Source organism: Neolamprologus brichardi, chromosome 1 (genome assembly GCF_056152115.1).
Source record: "Neolamprologus brichardi isolate AB-2024 chromosome 1, ASM5615211v1, whole genome shotgun sequence".
In the NCBI taxonomy this organism is placed as follows: domain Eukaryota; kingdom Metazoa; phylum Chordata; class Actinopteri; order Cichliformes; family Cichlidae; genus Neolamprologus; species Neolamprologus brichardi.
This window is the reverse complement of record NC_142104.1, coordinates 10287225-10314654: the sequence shown is the minus strand read 5'-3', so window position 1 is coordinate 10314654 and position 27430 is coordinate 10287225. Positions and strand designations below refer to the sequence as shown.

The 27430-nt window shown below is 37.1% G+C and overlaps 1 protein-coding gene across 2 annotated transcripts; it reads right to left on the bottom strand.

Annotated features, from left to right (window-relative positions):
• Positions 1 to 570: 570 nt before the first annotated feature.
• slc6a2 (solute carrier family 6 member 2) lies at positions 571 to 27430 on the bottom strand. Of its 2 annotated transcripts, none has more exons than XM_087849934.1 (15): positions 27389 to 27430; positions 26507 to 26975; positions 25320 to 25451; positions 23007 to 23235; positions 15256 to 15394; positions 14938 to 15072; positions 14218 to 14321; positions 11100 to 11224; positions 10800 to 10912; positions 8342 to 8470; positions 7627 to 7726; positions 6657 to 6757; positions 3813 to 3977; positions 2673 to 2744; positions 571 to 2389 (listed from the first exon to the last, which is right to left on the bottom strand). In XM_087849934.1, exons 2-15 carry the CDS (start codon positions 26793 to 26795, stop codon positions 2366 to 2368), a joined length of 1857 nt encoding a protein of 618 aa, XP_087706060.1. In that variant the 5' UTR covers positions 26796 to 26975; positions 27389 to 27430; the 3' UTR covers positions 571 to 2365. The 2 variants fall into 2 exon arrangements, with proteins under 2 accessions (XP_087706060.1, XP_087706129.1); XM_087850003.1 differs by lacking the exon at positions 27389 to 27430 and adding an exon at positions 27113 to 27213.

Below are 27430 nucleotides of genomic sequence, written 5' to 3'. Positions count from 1 at the left end.
GTCGGGCATAAACCGGTCCGTGGCGCAAAAAAGGTTGGGGACCGCTGCTCTAGAGTACTGTCGTACTGCTGGATGCAATATTATCCTTTAAATACTCTGGTTGATTTTACTTAAACCACTCATAATCATCCTGGGCAGTGCTCAGGAAGCCTAGAAAGCGATGCCTGATCCATTCTAAAATAGTATTTAGAAGTATCTTTTTTCAATGAAATCACAGAGATAGCAGAAGGAAGTGTTCTTTTTAAACTCATCATGTTGAAAAAAAAAACTGGTGTGTATTGCAGATTATCACTGTAATTTACTAACTTTGTATTATAGTTTCAGAGTTTCTTTTAGAGTAACTGATGAACATGAAAATTATACCACCTTAAGGATACTGAACTTTAGTAAGCATTAACTAAAAACAGAGTTAGTAGCATGAGTATAAAGGCACAATAAACCAGTATTAGAAGTGCTTATCCAACAGTAAAACTAACTGTGTTCATAATGTCTATGACACACAGATGAAGTTAGCAATAGCTGAATGCTTAAAAACTAAAACAAAAGGAAAGAAAGAAAGAAAAAGCAATGTTAAACTGTATAGAAGAAATTCTTTATTATCATTGTGTTGATACTTCAGAATTCTTCATAGACATTTGTCACTCACGATCAATAGGACATTGGTGTTGTACATAGCATTACTCTAAACGTAGTCCAGTAAAGCCAAGGTGGGTTTTTTTTTTCACATTCATATGTGACAAAGTAGCCCAAGGTTACATGGAATATAATTTTTTTTCTTAGCTATACATCAAACACTATATTATGACTATGGACAGTTACGTTTAAAATACTTTACATTCACGGTTTGCTATAAACAAGTTGATAAATACAATATTAGATATAACAAAAGAATATATTCATATATTTCTATATCTTCTTATATATTCCACATATATTTGTTTTTTTCTTTGTGGCTTTATTCCTTTTTCTGTTATGATTCAAGGTTAGACTCCTTCAACTTCATCCCAATAAAAAAAACAAAAACAAAAAAGAAAACAGGAGAAGATAAAAAATATCACTAATACAAATTGTTGGCACTTCTATGATGATGAAAACAAGAACACTACAAGTCGTGTTTCAAATGAAAATATAAGTGTTATAATCAAATAACATGATCATTAATATACAGCACAAGAAAGCGAGGCATTTGATTGTTGTATTCTGTGTAATGTGCGCTAACAGCATATAGCGTGGTTTGCAACATAATCCCAATACACAACTCACACACACACACCCTCACACACACACACCCTCACACACACACACATGCTCTCACTGTCCTTTCTCTCATTGTCTCCTTGAAGGAAAAGCCACAGAGATTCTTTAGAAGCACTAAACAGACAAAAAATGGAAGATAAAAGTCACACAACACAAATACAAAGCTGTTTGTAACAGTTACGCCATTTGTTTTGGTGATTTTTTTCCCCTGCACCTTAAGTGAGCAGCCAGAGACTAACCAGGTTATAAATTAGCCATTCTTTGAGGCTAAGATTTAATTATAAGTTTTTCTTATTCTTCTCAAAGCGTAACAGCTGAACGAAGCCTGCCAGTTCTTTGAAGCTTTGGAGTAATACATGCATTATTCCCTTTACTATAACACAGTGTGACACAAAAGGATTGTTTCTTCTTGGTTTTTCATTTGATAAGGAGCTTGACCTTGATGCACTGTTGACTCCCAGCTCTTTGAAATTTGTGTCAAAGGACTAGGAGATTGCCATCCACAAAGCGGTTGGATTTTAGTGGGTTCCTGAGTCGACACAGTGTATTTTATTTCTTTGTCTGTGAACTGTAAGAAACATAGAGTGTCTTGCTTGATAAGGCACTGACATAGATAAGTCACTGTGCACACAGAATGGTAAGAATGAAGACTTTCTTCCAATAACAACGCAATAATAAAGAATCTTTAAAACAAGTTTAAAAGTTATAACATTTTTAGTCCCCTGTTTAGTAGTGTACAGGGAAATGGGATTGCTTCTGTTTTGCAAAGTATACAAAATGAAAACTACGGTTATAATTAATTAATTAAAATGGTGTATAAAAATCATGAGCAAATAACTGTAAATTTTTCCCACAGTGTGATCCTCCCTTGGTAGTGGAAGCTGTAGAATGATTTCCAAATGTTAGCAGGCAGGCTCTTGAATCAAAATGCTTGAAGCCACTGTTGACAACAAAGGCCTTGGGTGGTAAATGCAGAGAGAAGAGGGAGGCTGCTGAGAGAGGTTGGAGCCTACTGTTCTTCTTGTCTGTCTGACCACAGGTGGCACACAGGAACTTCAGACACCAGATGTGAGGATGGATGATAGTATTCTGGGTACTGTATTTGTGATCAGATGGCCAACCAGTGTCTGAGCTGTAACACAATAGATATACTCATCCATACTTTATTGCTTACTCACAAGCGTCTGTTTTATCAACATGCTAAAAGTACCTTATTATATTTTGATATTGTTCTCTGTTCAGTAAAATGACATTACATTACATTTGTAAGTCTACCATACATTTTGTTTGCCTCTCATGCACACTTTGAGACAATAGTCAATAGTCAATAGTTAGTAGACACACCTGTGTTCAAATCCAAATTAATTACAGCCATTTAGCCAGTTCATATTTAAACAAAAAAATGTGAGCCTTACTCTGAACTGCCGGACTTTGCCTTCAGCAACCATGTGATGTTCATGTTCTGGAGTGATGCAGTAAGCTATCCTCTGCAAAACAAGTAATTACGACAAATCAGTTCTAACAGAAGCATGTCATCTATTAAGTACACACACACACAGATAGATAGATAGATAGATAGATAGATAGATAGATAGATAGATAGATAGATAGATAGATAGATAGATAGATAGATAGATAGATAGATAGATTTTTTTGAATGACTTCTTCTAAAAAAAACATGCAAAATACTTTGTCATGAGGAAACTTCAGCCAAAAAAATGAATAGGCATCATAATAGTTTTCAGCTCATGCCCTGAGAAACCTGAGAATAATATTTATCACTGAGGATCAAAGGGAAATGCCAGAAGGATGAAGGAATTGTTACAATGGAGTGGCGTTAACAGTAGTTAACTGCTAAGTGTTAAATATAGGTCTCAGGAGTTTAACAAAAGCAAATTCACACAGCATTAGTGTATACCAATGGAAGTGACTGAATCTAGCTACTGTTATGTAAGGTTAATTTTCACTGTGTTTGATGCTCTATTTTATGTGTATTGTATACGTATGAAGAGTGATACTTTTTTCACTTTAACCAACTACTTATTTATACTTCTAGTTGCTCTATGCACTAAAAAAATAATAATAATTCTGAGCGATGATCCTTCAAATCAAAAACAGGTTAATCTAAGCAAAAAATTATGTTTGCTTTGTGTGCGAGATTGAGGTCCATGGTGAAATATTGGACTAGCAAATGATCAGAAAGAATGTTTTTTTTTTCCAGTGACAGATGAGACCCATGAGAAAATATCCATCAAAGAATATAGATAAATTCGATTTTTGTTTTAAAATGTTTCTAAGTGCTTCCTACAGTGAAAATGTCTTTTATATTTGCTTCTTTTCAATGATCAGCCTGCTGAAAACCTGAGTCAATATATATATATATGTCTTGATACACACTTAATCATCCAGGTAAGGAAATTCAAGAAAGTTGAACCTGTTTATCTGGAAATTGTGTTTTCAGTGGGAGAGACAAACTAAAGAAGTCACTTGGATGAGTCACGAAATGAATACAGTTACTTTTAAACGTTGTGTGCTGAACATATCTTGATACAAACCTCTCGGAAGGTTCCTGATAGACTGCAGAACTTATACATCGCATAAGAAGGAACCATCAGCATGGAGGACAATGCCACACCCCAGCCGATTTGGTTGGCCCATTCAGGAAAGATGTAGCTATCATAGCTCAGGTCTGATGATGTCAGACTGGCTATTACCACAAACTGTTGAAAAAAGAACAGAAAAGAGACAAAAAAGAGAATAATAGACACAATATAAAGGTAAGATCTATTTGGAGTGATAATGGTCTTAATGTCTGAAATAAAACATGCATAGAATTGTAAAACAGGCAACAAAGGCAAAAAAGAGAAAAGAATAAAAGGCAGTAATGTAAACAGAAGAGCGAAATAAAAGCTCAGCCACCAATAGGGATGGGAATTGAGAATTGATCTGATCAGTTCTTCAAAATTGTTAAAGTGCTTGCCTGTTGATTCCCCTTTTCATTTCCACTTAGCACTTGCACTGCTACAATCAGCTGATTTCATTTCTTGTGGAGTGTAGAGTGTGGATATGACCATTACTTTTAAAAGGACGAGAGCACGATGGTAAAGTGAAAACTGCATCCAGGACAGAAACAACTGCATTATGTTGTTAACCCTAGCTTTTTGCAAACATCTGCATAGACACTGTGCTAATGCTAAGCTAGCCAAAAACCCAGACTGATGTTAAAGCTGAGTGCTCAAAGCTGGCAGCCCAGCAGGCAGACCCAAAATTTCAAAAGGTAGCAAACAGATGAGCAATCAGGCTGCAGCCTCCACTTATACCTGTCCATGTTTCTAAAGTAGAATCACTGCAGCGATCACTTTAAAGTCTCTTTGTGTCCATCTTTGCTTTGTGTTGTTGGGTTTGTGGTCATATCTCAATACTACGATAAAGATCATATACTGTATGTGTCATTAGGATAGAGATTTGTGTTGGTGTATGGGACTATAGCCCATAGATTTACATTGTTAAATTGTAATTTAAGACAATGTGTTTCAGGTCATTTTACAGAGAAATGCAAAAGTAATGTAACAAGTAATATAATGAATTACTTTCTCCTCAAATTAATTATGCAAAATACTCCATTACACATATTACACAAATTTGTAATTTGTGTAATATGTGTAATAAATAACTTTTTGTAGTAACAACCCCAAGTTGTTAATACAACCCCAAGTTGTAAGTTAGTACACAAGTTCTCCCACATGCACATGCACCCACACAATAGGCAATTAATTTGCATTAATGGAATGCCTTTGATATGTTGCCTAGCGATGGTGGTGACACCAACAGAGCCAATAAGAACCCAGTGAAAAACAAAAAGAAAATCAGTAAGGAATTAAAGCAATAAGACATTGATAATAGAATTGGAATCACTAACTCCTTATCAATTCTTATCCCTAACAAGCAACACACTTCTATGAAACCACACACCGCAAAATATGTGCAGAACATGATTGAAAAATGATATTTGTGAAACTAATTTAATCTGTTTAACTGTTTGTGCTTCAATAAACTGTTCTCCATCTCTCGTGTACTAATATATGAGAGGAAGGCATGTGATTGATCCCAAATTCTTTCAGCATTCAGTGAGACAGTATTTTCCTAAGTCTTGTGAATGAATGAATCCATTCAGATTCTTTAATGAAGTTGGCTGTAAAAAAAAACAAAACAGCAATGCTTCTAATGGCCACAAGAGTTTGTTGCCTTGTAAGACATTTTTGCCTGTAAATCTAAGTTATAGTCCAGAACAAATTATTACTTCACACAGAGAAACACATGGACACTTAAGTGTATTCACTGACTTAAAAAGTAAACACTGAATTCACCGCCATATCTCTGCCATATTTCTTATCTCCTAGCTTACTAACAAATTAAACTTTTTAGTTTTCAGGAAGGATATGTATTCTGTTGGTGTACAAAAGCATGTAACCCGGGGAATTCCCTGTATACGAAAATGTATACATAAACAATAGTAACTTGTTATTATTCATTACAATATGTCATTTTACTAATTTCTGCAAACCACCACGCATATATATTAAAGGAAGCACATGGCTGTCTACACCCACTTTTGCATAACAGTGACTCGAGCAATGCGCTTCCTCTATTGCACGTGGAACAGCGCACTGCTAAATCCACCTGCCAGTGAGGAACTCGCCAGAAGGCACGCTAAGGTTCAAACAATTCTCCCTTATCCCACCCTCCTTCTGTGCTTATGTGCATATGTGCTCTCTCTGGTGTAGTAAATGTTTGTTTTTTTTAAGTTCTCTATTCTTTCTCTGTTTTTTTATTATTTCTCATGTTACATCTTGCATGAGCTAACCAGTACTGTATCACTGAGAAGGAAACTTAATGCTGGAATGAAATGGACCTGCTGGATTATTGTAGGGTCTTTACCTAGCAATATAAAGCACCTTGAGGCAGCTATTGTTGTGCTTTGGTGCTATAAGGCAGCCTCGCCTCTGTCAGTGCGCCCCAGGGCGGCTGTAGCTACACTGTAGCTTGCCATCACCAGTGTGTGAATGTGTGTGTGAATGGGTGGATGACTGGCGCTTTGGGGTCCTTAGGGACTAGTAAAAGTGCTATACAAATACAGACCATCTATACAAATAAAACTGAATTTAATTAAATTGAATTGAACTGGACCTCTATGCAGCTTTCAATGAATGCAAGATATTCAAATAAATTAAATAAATAAATACATAAAGTAAATAATAATTCCAAGAAATCCAGTCGCTGATTCTTGAAACATTTTAGTTTTATCTGGCCTTGCTGAGTTTGTGTTTTGGTCTGAGCTCAGATACTATGCCTGTCCCAGAGTATCGGACTACAATCTTTCTTGCTGTTGCCGCTCTCACCAACAGAAAAGCAGGGCTGACATATTTCCAGCACAGCCTCCAGTAGAGTCCTGGCTTGAAGCCCATCATTCGCTCAATATCTTCACTGAAGCGATCCACACCTGGGGCGAGCATAAAAAGTTAAACAGTGAAGGTTACTAATCAGTGTAGGCTTCAGCCAGCTCTTTGTGCCAAGCATGCAGTCTCACTGGACACAAGGAGAAAATGCAACATGGTTTACACCCTCATAGTCCACTATTATTTTTCATGAGTGACCTGAGATAATCTAAACCTGACATAGCCCATCAAGCATCTTATTCATATCATTATTCCAAAGAAATGACCATGTTGTTATCAACATTTTTTTTCTGCCTCCTAAGAGATTTTTCTTATTTTAATCTATCCATATCTATCCAGTTTTGCTTGTCTACAGATGACTTAAAAGATTAGATAGGTGTGATGTGCCAAAAAGTATTCTGTCTTGGACTTGGTTTATTCACTTTTCTCTCTCTCTCTCTGCCTCTGTATATCTCTCTTAATGACACTTTTAAGTTAAGTATGTTATCTTGTTCATCCCTGTGCTGCAATAGTGCAAAATACAAACAAATGCAATCTGGATATGTGTTCCACTAAGGCTAAACTTAATTTTCTGCTTGTTGGTCTTCCCTTGCTTAACCTATGACAGACTGTCTGCTTTTTTCCACCATTTAAATTTCTGTCTTATCTATCAATTTTCTTCTGCTAATCCAATTCAGGTTCACAGGAGAGAGAACAATTAAGTTTTGCACTGATTTGCAGAGATCGTTCCCTCAAAAGAGACAAGTGGACCAATTCCATACCAGTAAAATCCTAACAGGATTTTAATGGGATAAATGTTCATCCCCTCACTTTAATTGGATACCTATCTGTATAATATAGATACATATACAGATATACAGATAAATAACTTAACAGAATATTAAATAATAAAGAATGCCATGGGCATACCTACCATAAAACCACGACACTCCAATGGCCTCGATCAACACACCAAAGAGTATTGAAGTCCCTGCTGCATGCCTATCTAACAAGGTCAGGACATACATTCCACCCTACAAAGCAGGAAAGAACCATCATTTAGTGTGTGTGCCATATGTAACTGTTTTACTTTGAAGATAATGCAGCTGGTTAAATCAACCAACAAGTCTCTCTCAACGTAAATGAACTAATAGACGGCATATACAAATTTTGTTCTAAAAGATTATTTAAAATTGAGTTTGTGGAGTTGGCCTCTCAAAGGATGATATGCCATGCACATTTGACGTAAGTAAATCTTTGATTTGGTCTGTTTCCTTTCTCAAGGATACGCCAAAAGAAAGGCATCATTTACTTTACTATTAATTTTACTGATCTGATTAAGGGAATAAACCATGTGATTCACTAACACAATTTCATCCTGTCTCCAAAGTTTATATTTCCACAGTCAGCATGAATTTTACCTTGCTGGTGATACCATGTGAATGAAAACTGAATATTGGCTTTAATTAAATTATGATTTGTTATCAGAGCTGGCATCAAGTCATGAGACTGAGTCCCTTGCATTTTAAATGTAAGCTGTGTTTTACACAGCAAAAGTATATTACAAAAGTAAAATATTTAAAACCATATTTACTATTTAGATATTCATGAATAAGTAAATAAGCAGATAAACATCCAGTCATACTGACGTTGGTAACGCAGAGCAGAGCAAACAGGAAGGTTCCAAAAGCTGTAGCGAAGGTGAAAAGCTTTCGGTTTCTTTTGAGAATCTTAAAGTCATCTGACAGGCCTGTGATGACTGCCTCCATGCCACCCATCTGGGAGGGGACACACAAAGACACACAAGACACTCAGAACTGAATCTGAGCCGTAAGTGAACTCCAATGGCAATTATATAACTGCAAATTTGCAATTTCAGTCAATACTGTTATGGCAGTGTTTTAGCTACAAGAGGTGGCTTCAGAGGAGAAAAAACCTTAGTGAAATATCTACATATCACACAAAAGCATGGCGATGCATATGATATATTATAAAATAATTGGAAATCCTCAATCTGTACAATATTTTGTGAAATAATAATAATTGTGAAATAGTTATTACTCTGTCCTAAGATTAGAGTGGGATACAGGGATGCAGATCATCTTTAAATATGTTAATAATATCCAAAATACAAACTTGAGGTATTTGGCATGACTGACAGTCTAGATGACTTATGATATAAGAGCTTTTTCATGCAAAAATTCATTTGGTTATAGTGTAACAATATTTATATTAATATTTATGTTTGTAGTTATGTTAGTTAGTCAATTATCTGTTTATTTTATTCATTCATTTTTATTATTATGTTTCTGTTCTTTTACTGGCATGTTGTTCGCTAATCATTTGATGACACCTGAAGCCACACATACACTATGCTAGTTTCCTTTTGTTTAAATGTACCAACGTTTTTCATGTTTTGTGCCAATAATGAGTCTAATAAAATAAATAAAAATACCGTTATACTGTTTAATATTTTTATTACACACCCCAATCTGTTCTACGCAATAAGTGATTGGATCGATAAGTTAATTTTTTATCTATCTATCTTATCTATCCTGTTGTTGTAGTTTAACTTGACAATGTTAACTTAACTGTCAAGTCGACAATACTGCCAAGCAACATACGACATGTCACACTGAAAGAGAATTGTGTACACATTAAGGTCAAACCATTGTGGACACTTTTGTGTACATAGTGCTAAAGGAACCATATGTGACCTCTGAGTATGGTGTGAGTGGAGCTCTATTGCTCCTCAATGTCTCTTTTTGCTGCATTTACAACCGTGCTTGGAGGTGTCTACTTTTGTCGCATCATTTGTGAACCACAGTAACACATTTTTCTCGGAGTGCATATTATCATTTACACTTTTTTCTCTCTTAATAAAATTATTTCTTGTTGTGCATACATAATAATGTATTTCAGATGTAACATTCACCACACAACTGCTGCCTTATTTTTGTCTTTGGGCTTTTATATATTTTTACAACTTGACATATTTATTTTCCACTTGCATAATGTGTGAGCAGTGTTGGGAAGGTTACTTTTAAAATGTATTCCACTACAGATTACAGAATACATGCCCCAAAATGTATTTTGTAACGTAATCCGTTACGTTACTCAATGAGAGTAACATATTCTAAATACCTTGGACTACTTAATATATTTTCAAGCTTTTTACAACTACATGAATGTACTATTGCTGTGTGATTTATTACTATCACTGAAGGTTGTTCGCCATAGCAATAAACTAGATTTTTAAATCTTAATATAAAATGAGTAACAGTAGGGTGGACATTAGGCTGCACTTTTTGCAGCGATCTATAGAAAACTATTCCGCACGTATATAAAACAGGTCCGTGGCTCTGAACCGTAGTAAAGGCATCTCTGGCTAATACATCGGGTTCGTGTCAGGCTCGTAGCCGAAAACTAGCTTTACTTTGTTGTCTGGGTCAACTTTGCTAACGAGAGACGGAGAGAAGCGTTGAAAGGCTGCTCCAACGGAACTTATTGTTTCGGAAGAAAACACGAACACAGTGTACAGTTGAGTCTTAATAGCTTACTTACAACTGGACTACACTGCCCATGAGGCTACATTCTTTAGAGCTATGACTGTAAACACTCTGCCTATTGCCTTCATATTAAATAATTTTTTGAACAATAATTTTTAATAATATTTCTTCACGTCATTATGCAGGCCGCAAGTAGAGGTGACATAGACCGCGAGATTGAGAGACAGGCATTAGAGCCTCTTAATGCGTGTTTTGTCTGGGCGTTGAAACCAAAAATAGAGAGGGTATAGTCTAACATATGAAACAGGAAAAGACCGCCGTGTAATCCCTTTATTTCAGCAAAGTAACTGTATTATGAATACCACCTTTTTAAACGGTAACTGTAACGGAATATAGTTACTCATATTTTGTATTTTAAATACGTAACGGCGGTACATGTATTCCGTTACTCCCCAACACTGTGTGTGAGTAATTATATATTTATATATAAAATATAGAGATAATTGGAAAATAACTGTTTATAAATAAGCGGTCCACTTTCAGTTGTAAGAATATGAGTTTAGTTTAAGGAGCTGCTGTAATAGTCCGTAGTACTTACTGCACTGTCAATGCCTAAAGTCAGCAACATGATGAAGAACACAATGGCCCAAAATGTTGAGCCCGGAAGTGTTGAAATTGCTTCAGGGTAGATTATAAACACCAGACCTGCACCTGTATATACAGTGAACATTTCAGCATTCCTGTATGTATCTATGTGTATTCAGTATTAAGTACAGATGATCGAATACTGTATCATTCGTTCCAAAGTTAAAAATCACATATAAAATGCATTACAGCAACATAGGTTAGTGAGTGATGTCAGTCTTACTAATGCTTTTACTGCTATGTGAAAACTTACCCTCTGTTGCCACATTTTCTACTTTCACCCCGTGTTTTTTAGCCATATATCCGAGCACAGAGAAGATGGCAAACCCTGAGAAGAAACTGGTAACGCAGTTCACAGTGCTGGTCAAGAGAGCATCCCTAGATTAAAAAAGCACATGCAAAAATAAAAAGTTAAGAAGGAACAGTTTTCTTTTTTTCTGTATACCTTCTATTTTTAAAAGTGCCAACTATCCGACCTTTTCGATCTTTATAGTACACAATAGTTCCAATGAGCTAGTATCATTCGTTCACATTCTATGGCATCAAACATTGTTAAATCACTGCTAATATAAGTGCTTCTCTTTTATGGTAATCTGCATCAAAGTTTGTACTGGGTCAAGAAGACAAATCTAAAATGAAGCCGAATGTTACTTGTTATCTTTCAAATGTTTCATGGATTGATTCACATATAATACATAATGAGAAACTTTTGTCCCTTGCTTCTAGTAGGTGGATGGAAAGGCGATTATGGTGCTTGGTCACTAACTTGCTGCTGTTAGACCAAAAGAACAAATCCAACTTGACCTTGACATCTTTATTGGTTTAGTGAGTGAATCATCTCAACAACAAAAAAATTTCTACCCCCTAACACCACCCCTTTCGACATTTATTTTTAGTTTATAGGCTGTGAAAAATGTATTTTTATTCAATTATTCATTCACTTTACCTCTGTAAATGTATTTAATGTCAGGATCCTGGGTCTCTCAACCCAGCGTTTTGAGTTGTTTATGTCTTTGTAATATTGCATTATGATTAATGTTTAAGGTTATTTTTGTTAATCTTAGTTTATTCCATAGTGTCCAGTGTTCTAGTTTAGGTTGCAGGTATTAGATATCACCCTGGGTGAACATTGGGCGATTGTGGCTCAAGAGTTCGTCTTGTAGTCGGAAGGTTGCCGGTTTGAGCCCCGACTCGGACAGTCTCGGTTGTTGTGTCCTTGGGCAAGACACTTCACCTGTTGCCTACTGGTGGTGGTCAGAGGGCCCGGTGGCGCCAGTGTTCGGCAGCCTCGCCTTTGTCAGTGCGCCCCAGGGCAGCTGTGGCTACAATGTAGCTTGCCATCACCAGTGTGTGAATGGGTGGGTGGCTGATTGTGTAAAGCGCTTTGGGGTCCTTAGGGACTAGAAAACCGCTATGCATTTACCATTTACCATACCTAAATCAAATTATTAGTTTATTACCAAGCCTCTGGAGAACTTAAAGACATGTTGAGGAGGTAATTTAGCCATTTAAATCAGCTGTGTTGGATCAAGGACACGTCTAAAACTAGCAGGACACCGGCCCTCGAGCACACCTTTGCTGTATTCTCTGTTTAGTTCCCTGTGTATTCAGTAGGTTCCCCTCATGTACTTGTCCTCTGTGTCCCCCTCTGTGTATCTGTGTTTACATTGTGATGTTAGTTCTGGTGCCGTGTTCCCACTCCTTGTGTTCTGTTTCCTCATCCTGTCATGTGCTTCTTCATGTTCTCTTTCTCCCTCCAGGCTGTCTCTGTGTGCTTCCTGTTTTAATTTGAAGGTCTGTCTCATGTTAGTGTATTCTGCTTTGCTTCCTTGTCTTGTCAGCACTGATTTCTCCAAGCTTTGTTCCCCTCCTGTCTCCCATTGCCTGTTATCTCCTGTGAGTATATAAGCCCTGTGTTTTCTCGTGCTTGTTGCTGGTTTGTCTGTGTTGTCTCCCTGAGTCTCCCTGTGTTCCTCTGCATGTCATCCTGTGAGTTTTGGCTTCAGTTTCATTTGTTAGGTTTTTCCAGTTTAGGTTATTTCTTAGTTCCTGTCCTCGACACCTCCACTTTTGTCTGTAGTATCTCTACTTATAAATAAAAGCTCACTCATCTCATCAAAGTCAGTGCCCGCATTTGGGTCCTCTCTTATCACAATCCCGGGGAAATCATTTACATATGTTTCGTTAAACAGGTCTTTGCATGTGATCCCCTGCAATTTTCATTTAATAAGACGAATTAACACAGTAATTTTAGACACATAGTTTATTAATAGTTTAATGATTACACAAACATGATTAGATTTTAACTGGAATCTGGTGTGTTTTGATATTAGATTTCCTGTTATTTTAAGCTGTTTTTCTTTGTCATAATAACTTCCTTTTCCATTTGTTTATTGAAAATTATTAGGCTAAGTTTTAGTTAGCAGGACTTTTATTTCATTATTTAATTAACATTATTTTCACTATTTAGCTGGTGTTCTGTCTCTGTTGGTATTCAAACAAAACTCTTTCCAACATTGCTTGTTCTTCCAGGCTGCTGCCTTTCAAATAGTTCAAATCTGCTCATTTGCCACTAAGGACATAATGCAAATTCCACCTGCCAGCAGTCCACTCACATTTCTAAATGGGACATGAGAGGAGGAAGGCAAAAGAGGCCTAGTTTGGGGTTTAGCAAACATGAATAAATGAGAGAGGACAGGAGAGCAGGGTCCATAATGCATATATCAGAGTGTAGTTAAGATTTAGCTTGGAGGCCTCTGTTATGACTATTATTTATTATCTACTTATTTGACAATATAAGCAGTTAATAATCATATTCACTTATTTAAGCTATTTTTAAGCAAGAGTTGTCTGCCTGTTGCACAAAGCAGACAACTTTCTCTCTTTCTCACTACACACACACGCACACACACTCACATCTTAGGTTGTCTCATATATATCATGTATATATATGTATATATATATATATATATATATATACATGATATATATATATATACAACTGTGATACCATAGGTCAAACTCAAAGTGTTTTGCCAACAACATTTCCCTGTAAGAGGACAACTGCAACCTAATTATGTGGAAAAGACTTGTCAAGTCTCCAAACACATTTCCTACGTTTCCTGAGGAAAAGCAGTATTTAAACAGACCAGTGAACATACAGCCTTTGGCTATTATTTGGCAGCTCTTCCTGGCCTGTACTTTATCTGCTCTGCTAACACCTGTTCATTGGGGCAAGTTAGACCGATTAAGATCACCTCTGCAGCATAATCCAATTAAAAGCTGAAAAAAACAGGGTAGCTTAAAAGCAGCAGGATAAATTTTGCAGTGGGCTTATTTCAGATTATCACAAATACAATGCAAACCCTTACCTGTAACAGTTGTTGTCAAATTTGTTGTAACTAGAAAATGCAATGAGCACACCAAATCCTGCACCCAGCGAGTAGAATATCTGTGTTGCGGCATCAGTCCACACCTATGCCAAAAGTAACAAGAAAATGTATCAATTCCTAAAGACAGGGTTCCCACCTAAAATGCCACACAGCCATAGGCGGACGTGAATACACTAACTTTCATTACTTCCCTGAATATCATCTTTGAGAAAACAAATCATTGTCTACCTGCACCTTTTTTTAATCAGCCAGGAACACCAGGCTCTATTTTACAAAACATGTCAGGTATATTATTTATGGATGTTGTGCAAATGTTTTGCAAAACATGAATATCAACCCTTACACACATACATGAGCTCAGACAGTGGAAGATTGTGTTTCAAGATTGTGTGTATAGAGCACATTCATTCATATACTGTACATTCATTCAGTCTGGGAGGCACTAATGAAATTTAGCATTTAACCCTAAGCATGAGATACTCCACCCACTACATAACAGTAACTCAGAAAGGGGGCTGTGTAAATCGACTTAGACACTGACATGATTGTTTTTTTGCAGCAGCAGGTTAAGTAATACACCTGAGAGTTTCATGGCCTAACTCCTAACAACAACTCAATAACAACTCAGCATCTGAAAAAAGCACAAAAGTGTAAATCTGCATAGCACTGAAACAGGGAATTTCATAGTCTGTCTCTGACCTCTAAAGTTTTTAGTCGCTTGAAGTCAATAGAGAGGTAAGCTTTGATGCCATCCATAGACCCATCTAAAGTTATGCCTCGGATCAGCAGCACAAAAAGGACCACATAGGGCATTGTAGCTGTAATGTACACCACCTGAGTAGGGAACAAACAGAAAACGAAAAGGAAATCATATTTTCCTTTTTTTCAGTGAACTGTTTTCTCAATGAAAACATGCAATACAATGAACTGTGGATATGAACAATCATCTCACTTGGGTTGGATACACTTGGTATAAAACGATTCAGAGAAAACTAAGAAAACTGTTTGTGGCTGTACCTTGCCGGACGATTTGACACCTTTCCACAGGCTGAAGTACAGGATGAAGACTACGACGACCAGGCACAAAACCAACTGCCAGCGAGGCCAGCCCAGGTCCTCGATACCACTACTTTCATGAAGATTCAACACGCCCCGTCTGCAAAAGATGATAAATAGCACTATATCATGACACCAAGAGGGTTTTTCTTCCCCCTTTTCATGCATGCATTCAAACAATTTTTAGTATTTCACAAGCTATTTTTGAAGAATTACACAGCATTGTTGGTAAATAACAAAGCCATAAATCATCATCATTTAGCATAGGTTGTCACAGATAAGGCATCTTAAATTCATTTATGTATTTATTTTACACTGAAGCTATATCTTAACAGACATGCTTTTTGATAAATAAGCTCATTCATTTTCTACAACAGTTTAGGTAGTCTTAAAAATGGTAAGTTAACAAGTGTCCTGGGTAAAAACAACTTGTGGGACAAATGTGTCCCAACATTTCCAACTAGTAGCTGATGGTTTCCTTAGTTTGTCACTTAACATTGTTGGCTTGTAAATGTAAGGGGACTTGATCTGTGTCCCAGCATTTTGACTTTATTTTGTATTTTTGATTCAGATTCATTTGTGTCAGCTGCGTTTCCCCAGGTGTTTCCACTTCCCTCAGTACCCTTCTGTGTATTTAAGTCCTCTGTCTCCCTCTGTTCAGTGTTGTTTCGTCTGTTCGCCTTAGATCCTGTCACATCAGGTCCCAGGATTATTTTATGCTTCTGTTCAGTTTAATGTTAATGTTTTCTTGTCATAGTTTTTATTGTTAAACCTAGTTTATCCCAGTTTAGGCTTTAGTTTAATTTTTTCTAAGCTCTCTTTGCCTTGTTTTTTGTTTTGATAAAAACGGCTTGCTTTTTGTTATACTTAGTTTTTCTCTCCAGTGTCTGCTTTTGGGTCCACACCTCAAACACTTCGGCCCGCCCGGCTCTAACAGTAAATTTAAGGGATGAAAGTTGTTTGAAATTGGATGAAAAAGCATCTAGTTTCCAGGCTTTTGAAGTAATTTAACTGCTTTCCTTTGTCACCCAACTGCACACAAATGCTTTGAAACTGTCGATAAAGACCTATGGCATTGTTCTACTTTTATAAGGCTATTCCTCAAGCCAAATGCTACTGTAAGATTCAAGGTATTGGTTCAAAGATTCAAGTGCAGTGTTATGTCATAATGAAACAAAGAAAGACAAATGGTATCTCTTCCTTCCCTATCTACAGTAAATATTGTTTTCATCTGCTTGGCCATTCTTTGAATGTTTGCTCTAGAGTAATGGGAAGGAAGTTCACAGCGTCAAATGCTTAGAAAAACCTGTTCGCATATTGTATGGTGAAAAGTTCATCTTTCAGGTTACTTAATATGTCATCCTAAAATATTAGTATGTCTTCCAGCACATCAGAAAAATCACTTTTCTTTCATAACACATTTAGAAGCAATAAAAATTGGCAAATTTAAGTTATAGAGGAGTTAAATGAGATAACAATGTCTCATGAGTGCATTTTCTTCTGAATCTTTACAGTGACTTTTCTTGATACTCAAATTAATTTTGGGCAAAGATTATAAGACTACACACTGGTCATACTGGTCATAGATGGATAAACTCATGAGATCTTTCTTTTATTGTTAACCAAATAGAAATCTTTACTTTTAAAAGTTTCAAAGTGCCACATAATGTTGGATTGATTATGAGTGTCTTCTACGGAGCTTGGAAAGAAAGTGAGTGAATTTTTTAAAGATCTTTAGTCCAGTCGCTTTCTTCCAAGCTCCTTAGACTACCATGACCTGAATGAATGAGAACCAACACAGACATAATGAATATCTGTTTTTATACAGTTATTTATTACTATTACTAAGACATATCTACAGTTTGGCTGAAGAGTATAGAAAATAGTATGATTTTCTCTTTAGATCAAGACAACAGATAAATGCAATGCTGGTTTTGTTGTTTTTAGGTGTGGTTGCAAAATCTGGAATTTATTTACAATAATAGTAATAATAATAATAATTTAAAAATCTTTAGATCTACTCAAAAGCACTGTGAACCCATATGGAAAAGAAATAGTAAAAACTTATATGACTTAACTCATGAAAGTGGCCACTTTCATGAGTAAATCATATAAGGCTTACATGATTTACTCATGAAAGTGGCCACTTTCTCATTACTTTCATATATTGTTTTAGTAAGTATCCAAAACATACAAGTTTCATTATATAATTTTTCAAGGGATCTTATATCTGTTTTCACTCTTGTATGCTTTTCATACAAGTTTCACACAAGACAGATACAAACTTTATACGATTTATATATATCTTTTCCATATGGGAAAGCAGGCGGTTGTTGGAATGCATGAAAAATGCTTTCCAAAGCATCAGTTTAAGATTCTGCATCCATGGACCCCAAGAGATCAACCTGCCCCAATGAGCGCTTGTGATGGGCAACAACCCAAAAACAAGCCAGGTCATGATATTATAAATTGTTAGATGTTGCTCCAGAGCTGATAAGTACTGGGAGTTGGTTTGATTTTAATTGGATATCAATATCGTGCAGTTAAACATTTAAAAGCCCTTTTGTTCCTTTCACATTTGCCCTAAGACTTTCCTCAAGAAAGATAAAATTTAATTGTTATGGGCTGATAAGCAGTGGAACTGGATTTGGATCTGATATTCACGTTGCTTACACAACAGCCCGACACAAGTATCCTCAAGGACATGCAAACTGAACACTGTTCAGAGACAAACATTTGCTTATCTTTTTCAGATAATGTATTCAAAGCTATACGGTCTTTGGGGAAGAAGATGCTCGTGTGAAGACATCAGTTTATTTGAGGAGAGGAGCTGAGAGTCTCTGCGCTGGCCTGTAGGCCTCGTCTTAGTGTTATGCTGTAATGCCCCAGAGCCTCCTTGCTCATCTGATAGCATTGATAAAGCACTGCCAGTACATGCGCACTATAACATAAATCCAGGTCCCTTTGGCCGAGTTACTCTAAACACATTTAGTCTAATCGTCACTCACTAAGCCAGTTGTTCTGCTATCCCAACACTCACTGCTACCATTACTCATCTCTGTGTATTTGAAGCTGGCACACTAATTTACATTCAGCCTGGTTTTCAAGTTGCTTAAAAAATTTGAAAAAGCACACGTAAAACTAAAGACCAAAGTCCTGAGTGTCGAGTTACACCTCTATGTAATTTTAATCTGCTTTATTTAATAAATTACATGTGATTCTATCCTTGCTATTTTGGAACAATTATTTCAACAAATGTTAAATTCATGCGTGCGGCAGAAGCAAAGGCAGTTTCTTCAAGTGTCTGTGAAATTCGATATTTTAGTTCAAATGAGAACTATTTATCAAGTCTAGTTATCCTTGACATAACATCAGATGTGATTGCTTTCAGGCTAGATCTGTAGAGAATAGATTTTGTGTACGATAATGAAAGGAGTTAGCGTTGCTGACTTAAAAAATATATTTCTAGTTGTAACTTTGGTTGATAAGCTCATCATTTATGTTAATAATATACTCTGACAGGAGTAAAACATGGAACATGTTTTTTTACAGAATCTGTCTTTAATCTGATCTAATGAATCATGTCTAATCATGTCTGATTACACTTGTCATCAGGGAGACTTAAAGATGGAGCCTAGTGTGTGCCCAAAGCATTTGTACTAGGCCTGGGAACAACAAATCTAAGACAAAAAAACAAAAGTGAAAACTAGTAGACTAAATATTAAGTGAAAGCCGGTGGTTTTTTGACATGTATGGCTTTAAGCAATGAAACAGCAAAGATACTATGTTTTATGGTAATTGAAATGATCTGGGTATTTAACGTTTGGGAGGTTTCTTTGATCTGATACTGTAAAAGTTATCATATTAATCACAGAGGAATGCCCAGCAAATCTCTTTTTCCCAGGTCAGATTTTTTGGCAGAGATCCTGTTTTTTGCTGTCCTTACGTGACTCCTGCAGCTGTCGTCTTCCAAGCTAAACCCTTTTACATGATTTAAAATTTACTTTGATATCACCTACAGTGGGGCAAAAAAGTATTTAGTCAGCCACCGATTGTGCAAGTTCCCCCACTTAAAATGATGACAGAGGTCAGTAATTTGCACCAGAGGTACACGTCAACTGTGAGAGACAGAATGTGAAAAAAAAATCCATGAATTCACATGGTAGGATTTGTAAAGAATTTAGTCGTAAATCAGGGTGGAAAATAAGTATTTGGTCACCTCAAACAAGGAAAATCCCTGGCTCTCACAGACCTGTAACGTCTTCTGTAAGAAGCTTTTCTGTCCCCCACTCGTTACCTGTATGAATGGCACCTGTTTGACCTCATCATCTGTATAAAAGATACCTGTTCACAGCCTCAACCAGTCAGACTCCAAACTCCGCCATGGCCAAGACCAAAGAGCTTTCGAAGGACACCAGGAAAAGAATTGTAGACCTGCACCAGACTGGGAAGAGTGAATCTACAATAGGCAAGCAGCTTGGTGTGAAAAAATCAACTGTGGGAGCAATCATCAGAAAATGGAAGACATACAAGACCACTGATAATCTCCCTCGATCTGGGGCTCCACGCAAGATCTCATCCCGTGGGGTCAAAATGATCATGAGAACGGTGAGCAAAGATCCCAGAACCACACGGGGGGACCTGGTGAATGACCTGCAGAGAGCTGGGACCAAAGTAACAAAGGTCACCATCAGTAACACACTACGACGGCAGGAAATCAAATCCCGCAGTGCCAGACGTGTTCCGCTGCTGAAGCCAGTGCATGTCCAGGCCCGTCTGAAGTTTGCCAGAGAGCACATGGATGATACAGCAGAGGATTGGGAGAATGTCATGTGGTCAGATGAAACCAAAGTAGAACTTTTTGGTATAAACTCAACTCGTCGTGTTTGGAGGAAGAAGAATACTGAGTTGCATCCCAAGAACACCATACCTACTGTGAAGCATGGGGGTGGAAACATCATGCTATGGGGCTGTTTTTCTGCCAAGGGGACAGGACGACTGATCCGTGTTAAGGACAGAATGAATGGGGCCAAGTATCGTGAGATTTTGAGCCAAAACCTCCTTCCATCAGTGAGAACTTTGAAGATGAAACGAGGCTGGGTCTTCCAACATGACAATGATCCAAAACACACCGCCCGGGCAACAAAGGAGTGGCTCCGTAAGAAGCATTTGAAAGTCCTGGAGTGGCCTAGCCAGTCTCCAGACCTCAACCCCATAGAAAATCTGTGGCGGGAGTTGAAAGTCCGTGTTGCTCGGCGACAGCCCCAAAACATCACTGCTCTTGAGAAGATCTGCATGGAGGAATGGGCCAAAATACCAGCTACTGTGTGTGCAAACCTGGTAAAGACCTATAGTAAACGTTTGACCTCTGTTATTGCCAACAAAGGTTATGTTACAAAGTATTGAGTTGTATTTTTGTTATTGACCAAATACTTATTTTCCACCCTGATTTACGAATAAATTCTTTACAAATCCTACCATGTGAATTCATGGATTTTTTTTTTCACATTCTGTCTCTCACAGTTGAAGTGTACCTCTGGTGCAAATTACTGACCTCTGTCATCATTTTAAGTGGGGGAACTTGCACAATCGGTGGCTGACTAAATACTTTTTTGCCCCACTGTATATAAGGCCAGGTCACATTGAGCCATAGTGTATGTTTGCTGTATATGTAATGTAAAAGCTCTTCCTCTCAACTGACTTGATATAAAAGAAGTGGAAAAATATAGGTGAAGCAAGGTGAAGCAAGGTGAAGCAAGAGCACTGTTGACTCAGTTGGCCTTCCTCATGCTGTGCTTTGGCATTGCTCCTGTGTTCAAAGCTAGCTGTAAGCAGGAGGATTTATTGTCCCCTGCAGTGCGAGATCTGTCTTAAAGTACCCCATTGTTGTCTGTGAATGAAGTTCAATAATCCATGAGGAATATATATTCTGAGATGTGGTTTTATGGATCCTGTCTATGCTTTAAGTAATATTGCATCACTTCTTTGAGGATCTGACGTAATCCAAAAGGTTAGAGCCTGCATGTGAATACTGACCTCTTCGTGTTAAATAAAAAGCATTTGATACCTAAAACAAATCAAGTTTAAGGGTTCCTGAAGTTTGAAAGATAACTATAGATACTGATTAAATAAACATACATGCTCAGCCGAATGGGAGTGAAAACTCTAGAAAAGCTCATTGGCTGTGGTGCACGGTCAATGTATTCTGTGCGTCATGCTTAGCATGTGTCCTTGTATTGTCCAAATCATTTCACAGACTTCCTCTGGACTGCACAGTTAGTCTTCACAGAAGCTGGGGAAGAACTGGCTGTCTTTGAAGTATAAACAGATGGAGTGTTTTCATTCACTTCAAAGAGTGCATTTCAACTTTTTATGTTTAAGCCTTTTTAAGGCCAGGAAGATCGTGAAGGACCTCAGCCATCCCAACAACGGACTGTTCTCTCTGTTGAGGTCAGGAAAGAGATTCCGCTCCCTGAAGACCAACACAGAGAGACTGAGGAGGAGCTTCTTCCCGCAGGCGATACGGTCTCTCAATCACACCACCACACAGTACTGACCCACACATATAGTTCTTACACACACACTGGACATTCTGGACATTTGTTTACACTTCATCACTTTAAGCATATTTGCACTGCACAAGACACTGTATAATGTGGATTGCAGCTGCTGTTATTGTGTGTATATATATTTATATTTCTCTTACATTCTTATAAATGTCTATACTTTGTATTTTGTTGTACAGTTATCTTATTTTCAACTTTAATTTATATATTTTATCTTATTCTTTCCCAGTTAAATTTACCCTTCATTCTTTTTGTGTTGTACAGTTATCTCATTCTTAACTTAATTTTTTTATATTTTATTTTATTCCTTCCTGGTTAAATTTACCCTTTTTTATTTTCATATTTATTTATTTCCTATCTTATTCATAGCCTTTTCTTTTTCTTTAGGTCACGAGCAGTTGTCCAAGCATTTCACTACATATCATACTGTGTATGACTGTGTATGTGACAAATAAAAAATTTGAATTTGAATTTGAATTTGAATTTTATAGCTGGACAATTTTGAAGTCTTCTACTTCTGTTTCCATAACTGGTAGTTTCCATCTATAAGTATAACTTGGGTTATTATAGCCAGGTGTATATGTTATTCTAATGTTATTGTGAGAACAACTTCAAAACTAGAATGCTTCACTTCAGTATGTCATAGTTAAAATGTAAATTATTAAACTGTATTCAGTTTTCTGACTCAGGCTAATTGCATCTAATATAGCAACAATACAAAAAAAAAAACAAATACTTGAGTTTTGAATGAACAAAACATTTAAACACTGTCTTATGAAGGCAGTAAGCTCCTGTTTAAGCAGGCCAAAGCACTGTCATCATTAAAAAAACAACAAACATTTATATACAATACTGTGATGAAGATCACGACATTCTTCACGTTTACTATTTACTGATTTACTATTTAATTTACACTATATACTCAATATACATTTAGCCTTCAGATTTTCATAAGAGTTTTACTAAAAAACAGATGTAGACATGCTTCTGGTTTTTAATGTAATGATTTTGTCACTCATCAAAAAAGCTAGATGCTAGGATGTTCCTTTGCTTTGAATTTAAAAAGTCTGCCCATTTTCATTTTTGTTAAAATCCAGTACTCTAAATAGTTTATTGTCTGACAAATTAATTTCAGAAATCACTTACTCATAGTATTCTGCTGCCGGTGTATTCTTGTTCTTGGCGTATGATGTGCTATTATCAGGAAGAGATCCATTGAATTCAGTGCAGTTCACACTATTCCAGCTGTTCCCACATTTGAGCCATGGCAGCTCAGTAGTCATGGAGGAGAACAGGTAGTGGAGTGACCAAGCAATGATGACATTGTAGTAGAAGCCAACATACAGGGCTATGAGAATCACAGTGTAGCCCACACCTAAGGAACATCGGGTTATTAATGAGAAAGAAATTATGGCTTACTCTCACAATATGGAATTCATGCAGTTGTCAAGTTCTTTTTAAAAAAAACACTCCAATGTGGTTTTTTTCAAGATAATTTGTAAAAATAAGTGTATATAGCTGGTAGTATAATAAATAAACTATGGAAAATGAGGTGGAGATCACCCATTACTCAAGAGAAAGCGATATAATCAACAAACAATGGGTAACACAGGCAAATAAGCACTAGAGGTTGCAGACATACCCCTGGGAACAAGTTTTTGTTTTATCGTTTCGCCATTGCCATGACCTGCACCTATATTTTCTCATTGGGACTGTAGTAAATGGTAAATACACATATCTGAAAATTTACCAGTTTTTTGAAAACAGAAATACTGTCCACACACACACAAATATATCCACTATATCCACTTCATGGATTCTGGGTGGGTTATTTTGCCTACTCTGGAATGTAATGTCCTTACATGAAAAAGACAAGCCCATAAACCCATCACCCACTCATTCTACGCAGGAAAAAAAAACAAATCCGCCTTAGCACAAAAGCCAACAAAAGCAGTGACTGGTGCTGTTTTAACAGTGGAGACAGAGGGACTTCTCTGGCATTTTTTTAAGATACACGTCGTGATACCTCCTTTATTGTTAAACTTTTCAAGTTTTTATACTAACTTTTTTTGTACATTTTGTCAAATGAAGTTTAAACAGTTATTGGTTGCATAAGTCATTGTGATTAAAAAAAGATTAGGTTTCTTCTCAGTTAATTAGTTTTATTCTCCTACATATTTCATTGTCTAAGTCATCAGGTGCACACTAGTCTACTAATATTTAAAGTCTGCCAGGAGCACAAGTGTAAGTCATGAGTATGAGTATTGTAAAACAAAGTTCTAAAGCTTCTGACACTAGAGTTACAACAATATACGAACATTGAGTAGCTTGTATAAACATTATACGAAGGCAACAACCTACCTCACTGAACAGTAAGATACATAATAACATGTGCCAGCGTAGCAACATGTTGCTATACTGAACTGTTGCTATGAAGATGGAGAAGATGATTTATTGATGCAGGTAATAGTGATGGACTTAGTCTAACAGTGGTTCTTTCACTGTTAGATTGCAAGGGAGAGCATACAAATTTTAGTACAAGGCCTATAATCTATGAAAATGTGTGGCCAAACAGTGGCCACTACCTATTCAGACTATTTTTTTACTGTAGCATTCTATTGCACGCTGTAGATCTGTTTTGTTTTTAGGTAGTAACTATCTGCGTGTTTTCTGCACTCCTGCTGATTTTTTTTTAACTGTGTTGTAATACCATTGCAGAATTTTGCTTTGCAAAGAACTGTTGAAATCAGCATCTGAAGATTTTGGCACATACTGGCAGTCAGTTATCCTCATAAAGATAACAGTAGGGAATCAGTGCCAGTGAAAATATGGAGGGCAAGACTGGAAAAAAAATACAAGGAGAGAAAAACAATTCACTCTTATTCTGACAAAATATCTAAATATTCTGAACGGCTGCAGTTGGTTTACATAATATGAAAAGCACTTGTCATTTTGGTGGTAATAAATTAAAGGTTTTAAGCTAGCTGCAAACTCCAGTGAGGTCACTGTCCTTTTCTGTAAATCTAAAATAGACTGGGTTTTACTGGAGTTGTTTCAGTGTTCTTCTGTCGAATATGAGTGATTAAATTGTAATAATCTATTTTCCTTAGCGTACTGTTAACATTGGCCTAGTGTGGTTTTGTTTCACTCTTGGAAAGTTGACATTTGCAGAAGGCTGCAAGGTTGGAAGTACAATAGGCGAGGGATTAAAGAAAATACAGAGAGATGAAAGAGCCAATGTGACAGACACTAGTTTAAAGTGACACTATGCACCTCTGAGGGCGAAAGGACAAGAACAGATGGACAAAATTAAAGGGCAAGACACTGAACAGAAGCAAAAACAACATGACCAAAGCAGGTACACAGATTAGGAGATCAGTAAAAGGTGAAGTATATAGACATACATGGCTGTGCAGGTAACTGTAGAGTGTCTCTGTGTTTGGGTGTGTCACAGTTCACCTTTAAAGACGGGGCATATTTTCCAAACCGTAGCTGCTCCTTCTCTGTTATATTGGCCTAAGGCAAGCTCCATGTAGAACAATGGCATCCCGGCAATGAACAGGAAAAGAATATAGGGAATCAAAAAGGCACCTGGAAGGAGAGAAATAATATCAATTAAATATTTTTCCAAAAAAAACTAACAAGGGTGCCTGATAGTGAAATAAATGGCAAACAAAACACAATATCCAAAAAGAAAAGGAGAAAGGAAGTGGTAGGGGCCCCAAACCATAACATACTTGTAAAAGCAGCACACTATAACATACAAGTGGGATGGCTCATGGCTATTTTCATGCTGTGCCTCAGTAGCACACCCACCAAAATGGAAACAACCTCTCACAATTGAATTGTTCTTGACATTGTCCATCACAACTGACACATTATTCACAGTAATGAATACATTTTGCTGAGGGCCTATATGATTGACAGGTCGGCGGTAGAGGTGACCACTGTGAACACAGACCACAACATGTTGATGTGAATGCATATGCAGACAAACATAGGACAGGGCGCACCTTCTAGTGAGCACTCTGTTGTCATTTGTGTTGAAAGTAAAACACCACTTTGTTTTAAATTCCTTTGTTTATTTAACCACACATTGTACTTTTTTTCTCTCACCGCTGAATAGCATCAATGCAGTGTTTGGTAGTTTTGTAAACATTCCATAGTCCATTAAAGTCCAGTTTACATACATTGGCTAAAGCTATTAAGTATATTTGAAAAAATATATATTTTATGTTGATTATCTTGTCCTCAGAATTTATGAGGAGCCACAAACCACTTTAATTTTTCGTCCCTTTCCATTATTTATCTGACAGTTTCAAATCATTAATTTTATGTCATATCATCAGCTCATTAAGTTAATTAAAGGATATTTACTTTATTTGTTTAGGAAATAAACATAAATAATAAAAAACAGATTTACACACACGTCTCATCATCATCCTCATCATCGTCATCAATAAAGGAACACCAGTACAGAAGAAAATCTACTAAGGGCACCTAGGGTAATTTGTAGTTCATTTTCGCTGTACGCTATCTTTGCCGTTACATTACGACTATTTAGTGACAGAATCAGTCTGGTTATTAAAAAAATAAATAAGCATCTTTATATTCACTCGTATTAGAAACAGAGCCCACATACTCACCCCCTCCATTTTTGTAGCACAAGTAAGGAAATCTCCAGACATTAGCCAGGTCCACCGCGAAGCCAATAACCGACAGGAGAAAGTCTATTTTCTTGCCCCAAGTTTCTCGGTTGTCCTCGGAGGAGGATCCGGGTGGACCACCATTGGTGGGAATGATCGAGGAATTTGTGTACTGGACGCCGTTCTGATCCTTCACTAGAATCAGTTCTACCTCTTTTTTCTCCACATTGCACTGTTTCATTGGGGCAACCGATGAGAGCTTGTGCTCTGGCATAACCTGGATATTCATCTTCTCTGCAGTGAGTACGAAGCACACGCTGGCGCGGCGCTCTCACGGCCCCCTGCGGGTTCTGGTGGAGTTAATGGTCTGGGTCGGTGCGCTTGAATAAGGACCGCTATCCCGCCGGCAAAAAGCGGATACGCAAGTGTTCTCCGCCGACACTACAGGTGATACTCCCGTGTACATGGGCTGAAAAGAAGGGAAAAGAAAAACAGAGTTTAGAGAGATTTAGTGTTTGTGCGTAAAGTTTCAGTTACGCACAGCGGGAAACTTCTTAGAACTGCGAAGATGAAAAACCGACGTTATTCGTCCTGTAGGAAACAGACCTACTGAATCCGAGTTACTATTATTAGTAAACCATTAAGGAAAATGCCTGTGGAATCTGGTGTAGTGAGGAATACGAGACGACAAGTGAAGCATACTTCAGAGTAAAATCCTCTCTACGTCACAGCGCGCACTGAGCGCATTGTGCGCTGAACAATCTACTTAACAATTACCTAAAACATTAATCATAAGGATAATTTTAAAAAAGATAAATGGTTGAATGCCATTGTTGCTAACGCAATTTAAAGTCCTGCAAATAAAAGGCTTTCCCCCCATACTTGGTAAAGTTAAGGACACGACTCTATGACCCGATACTGTTG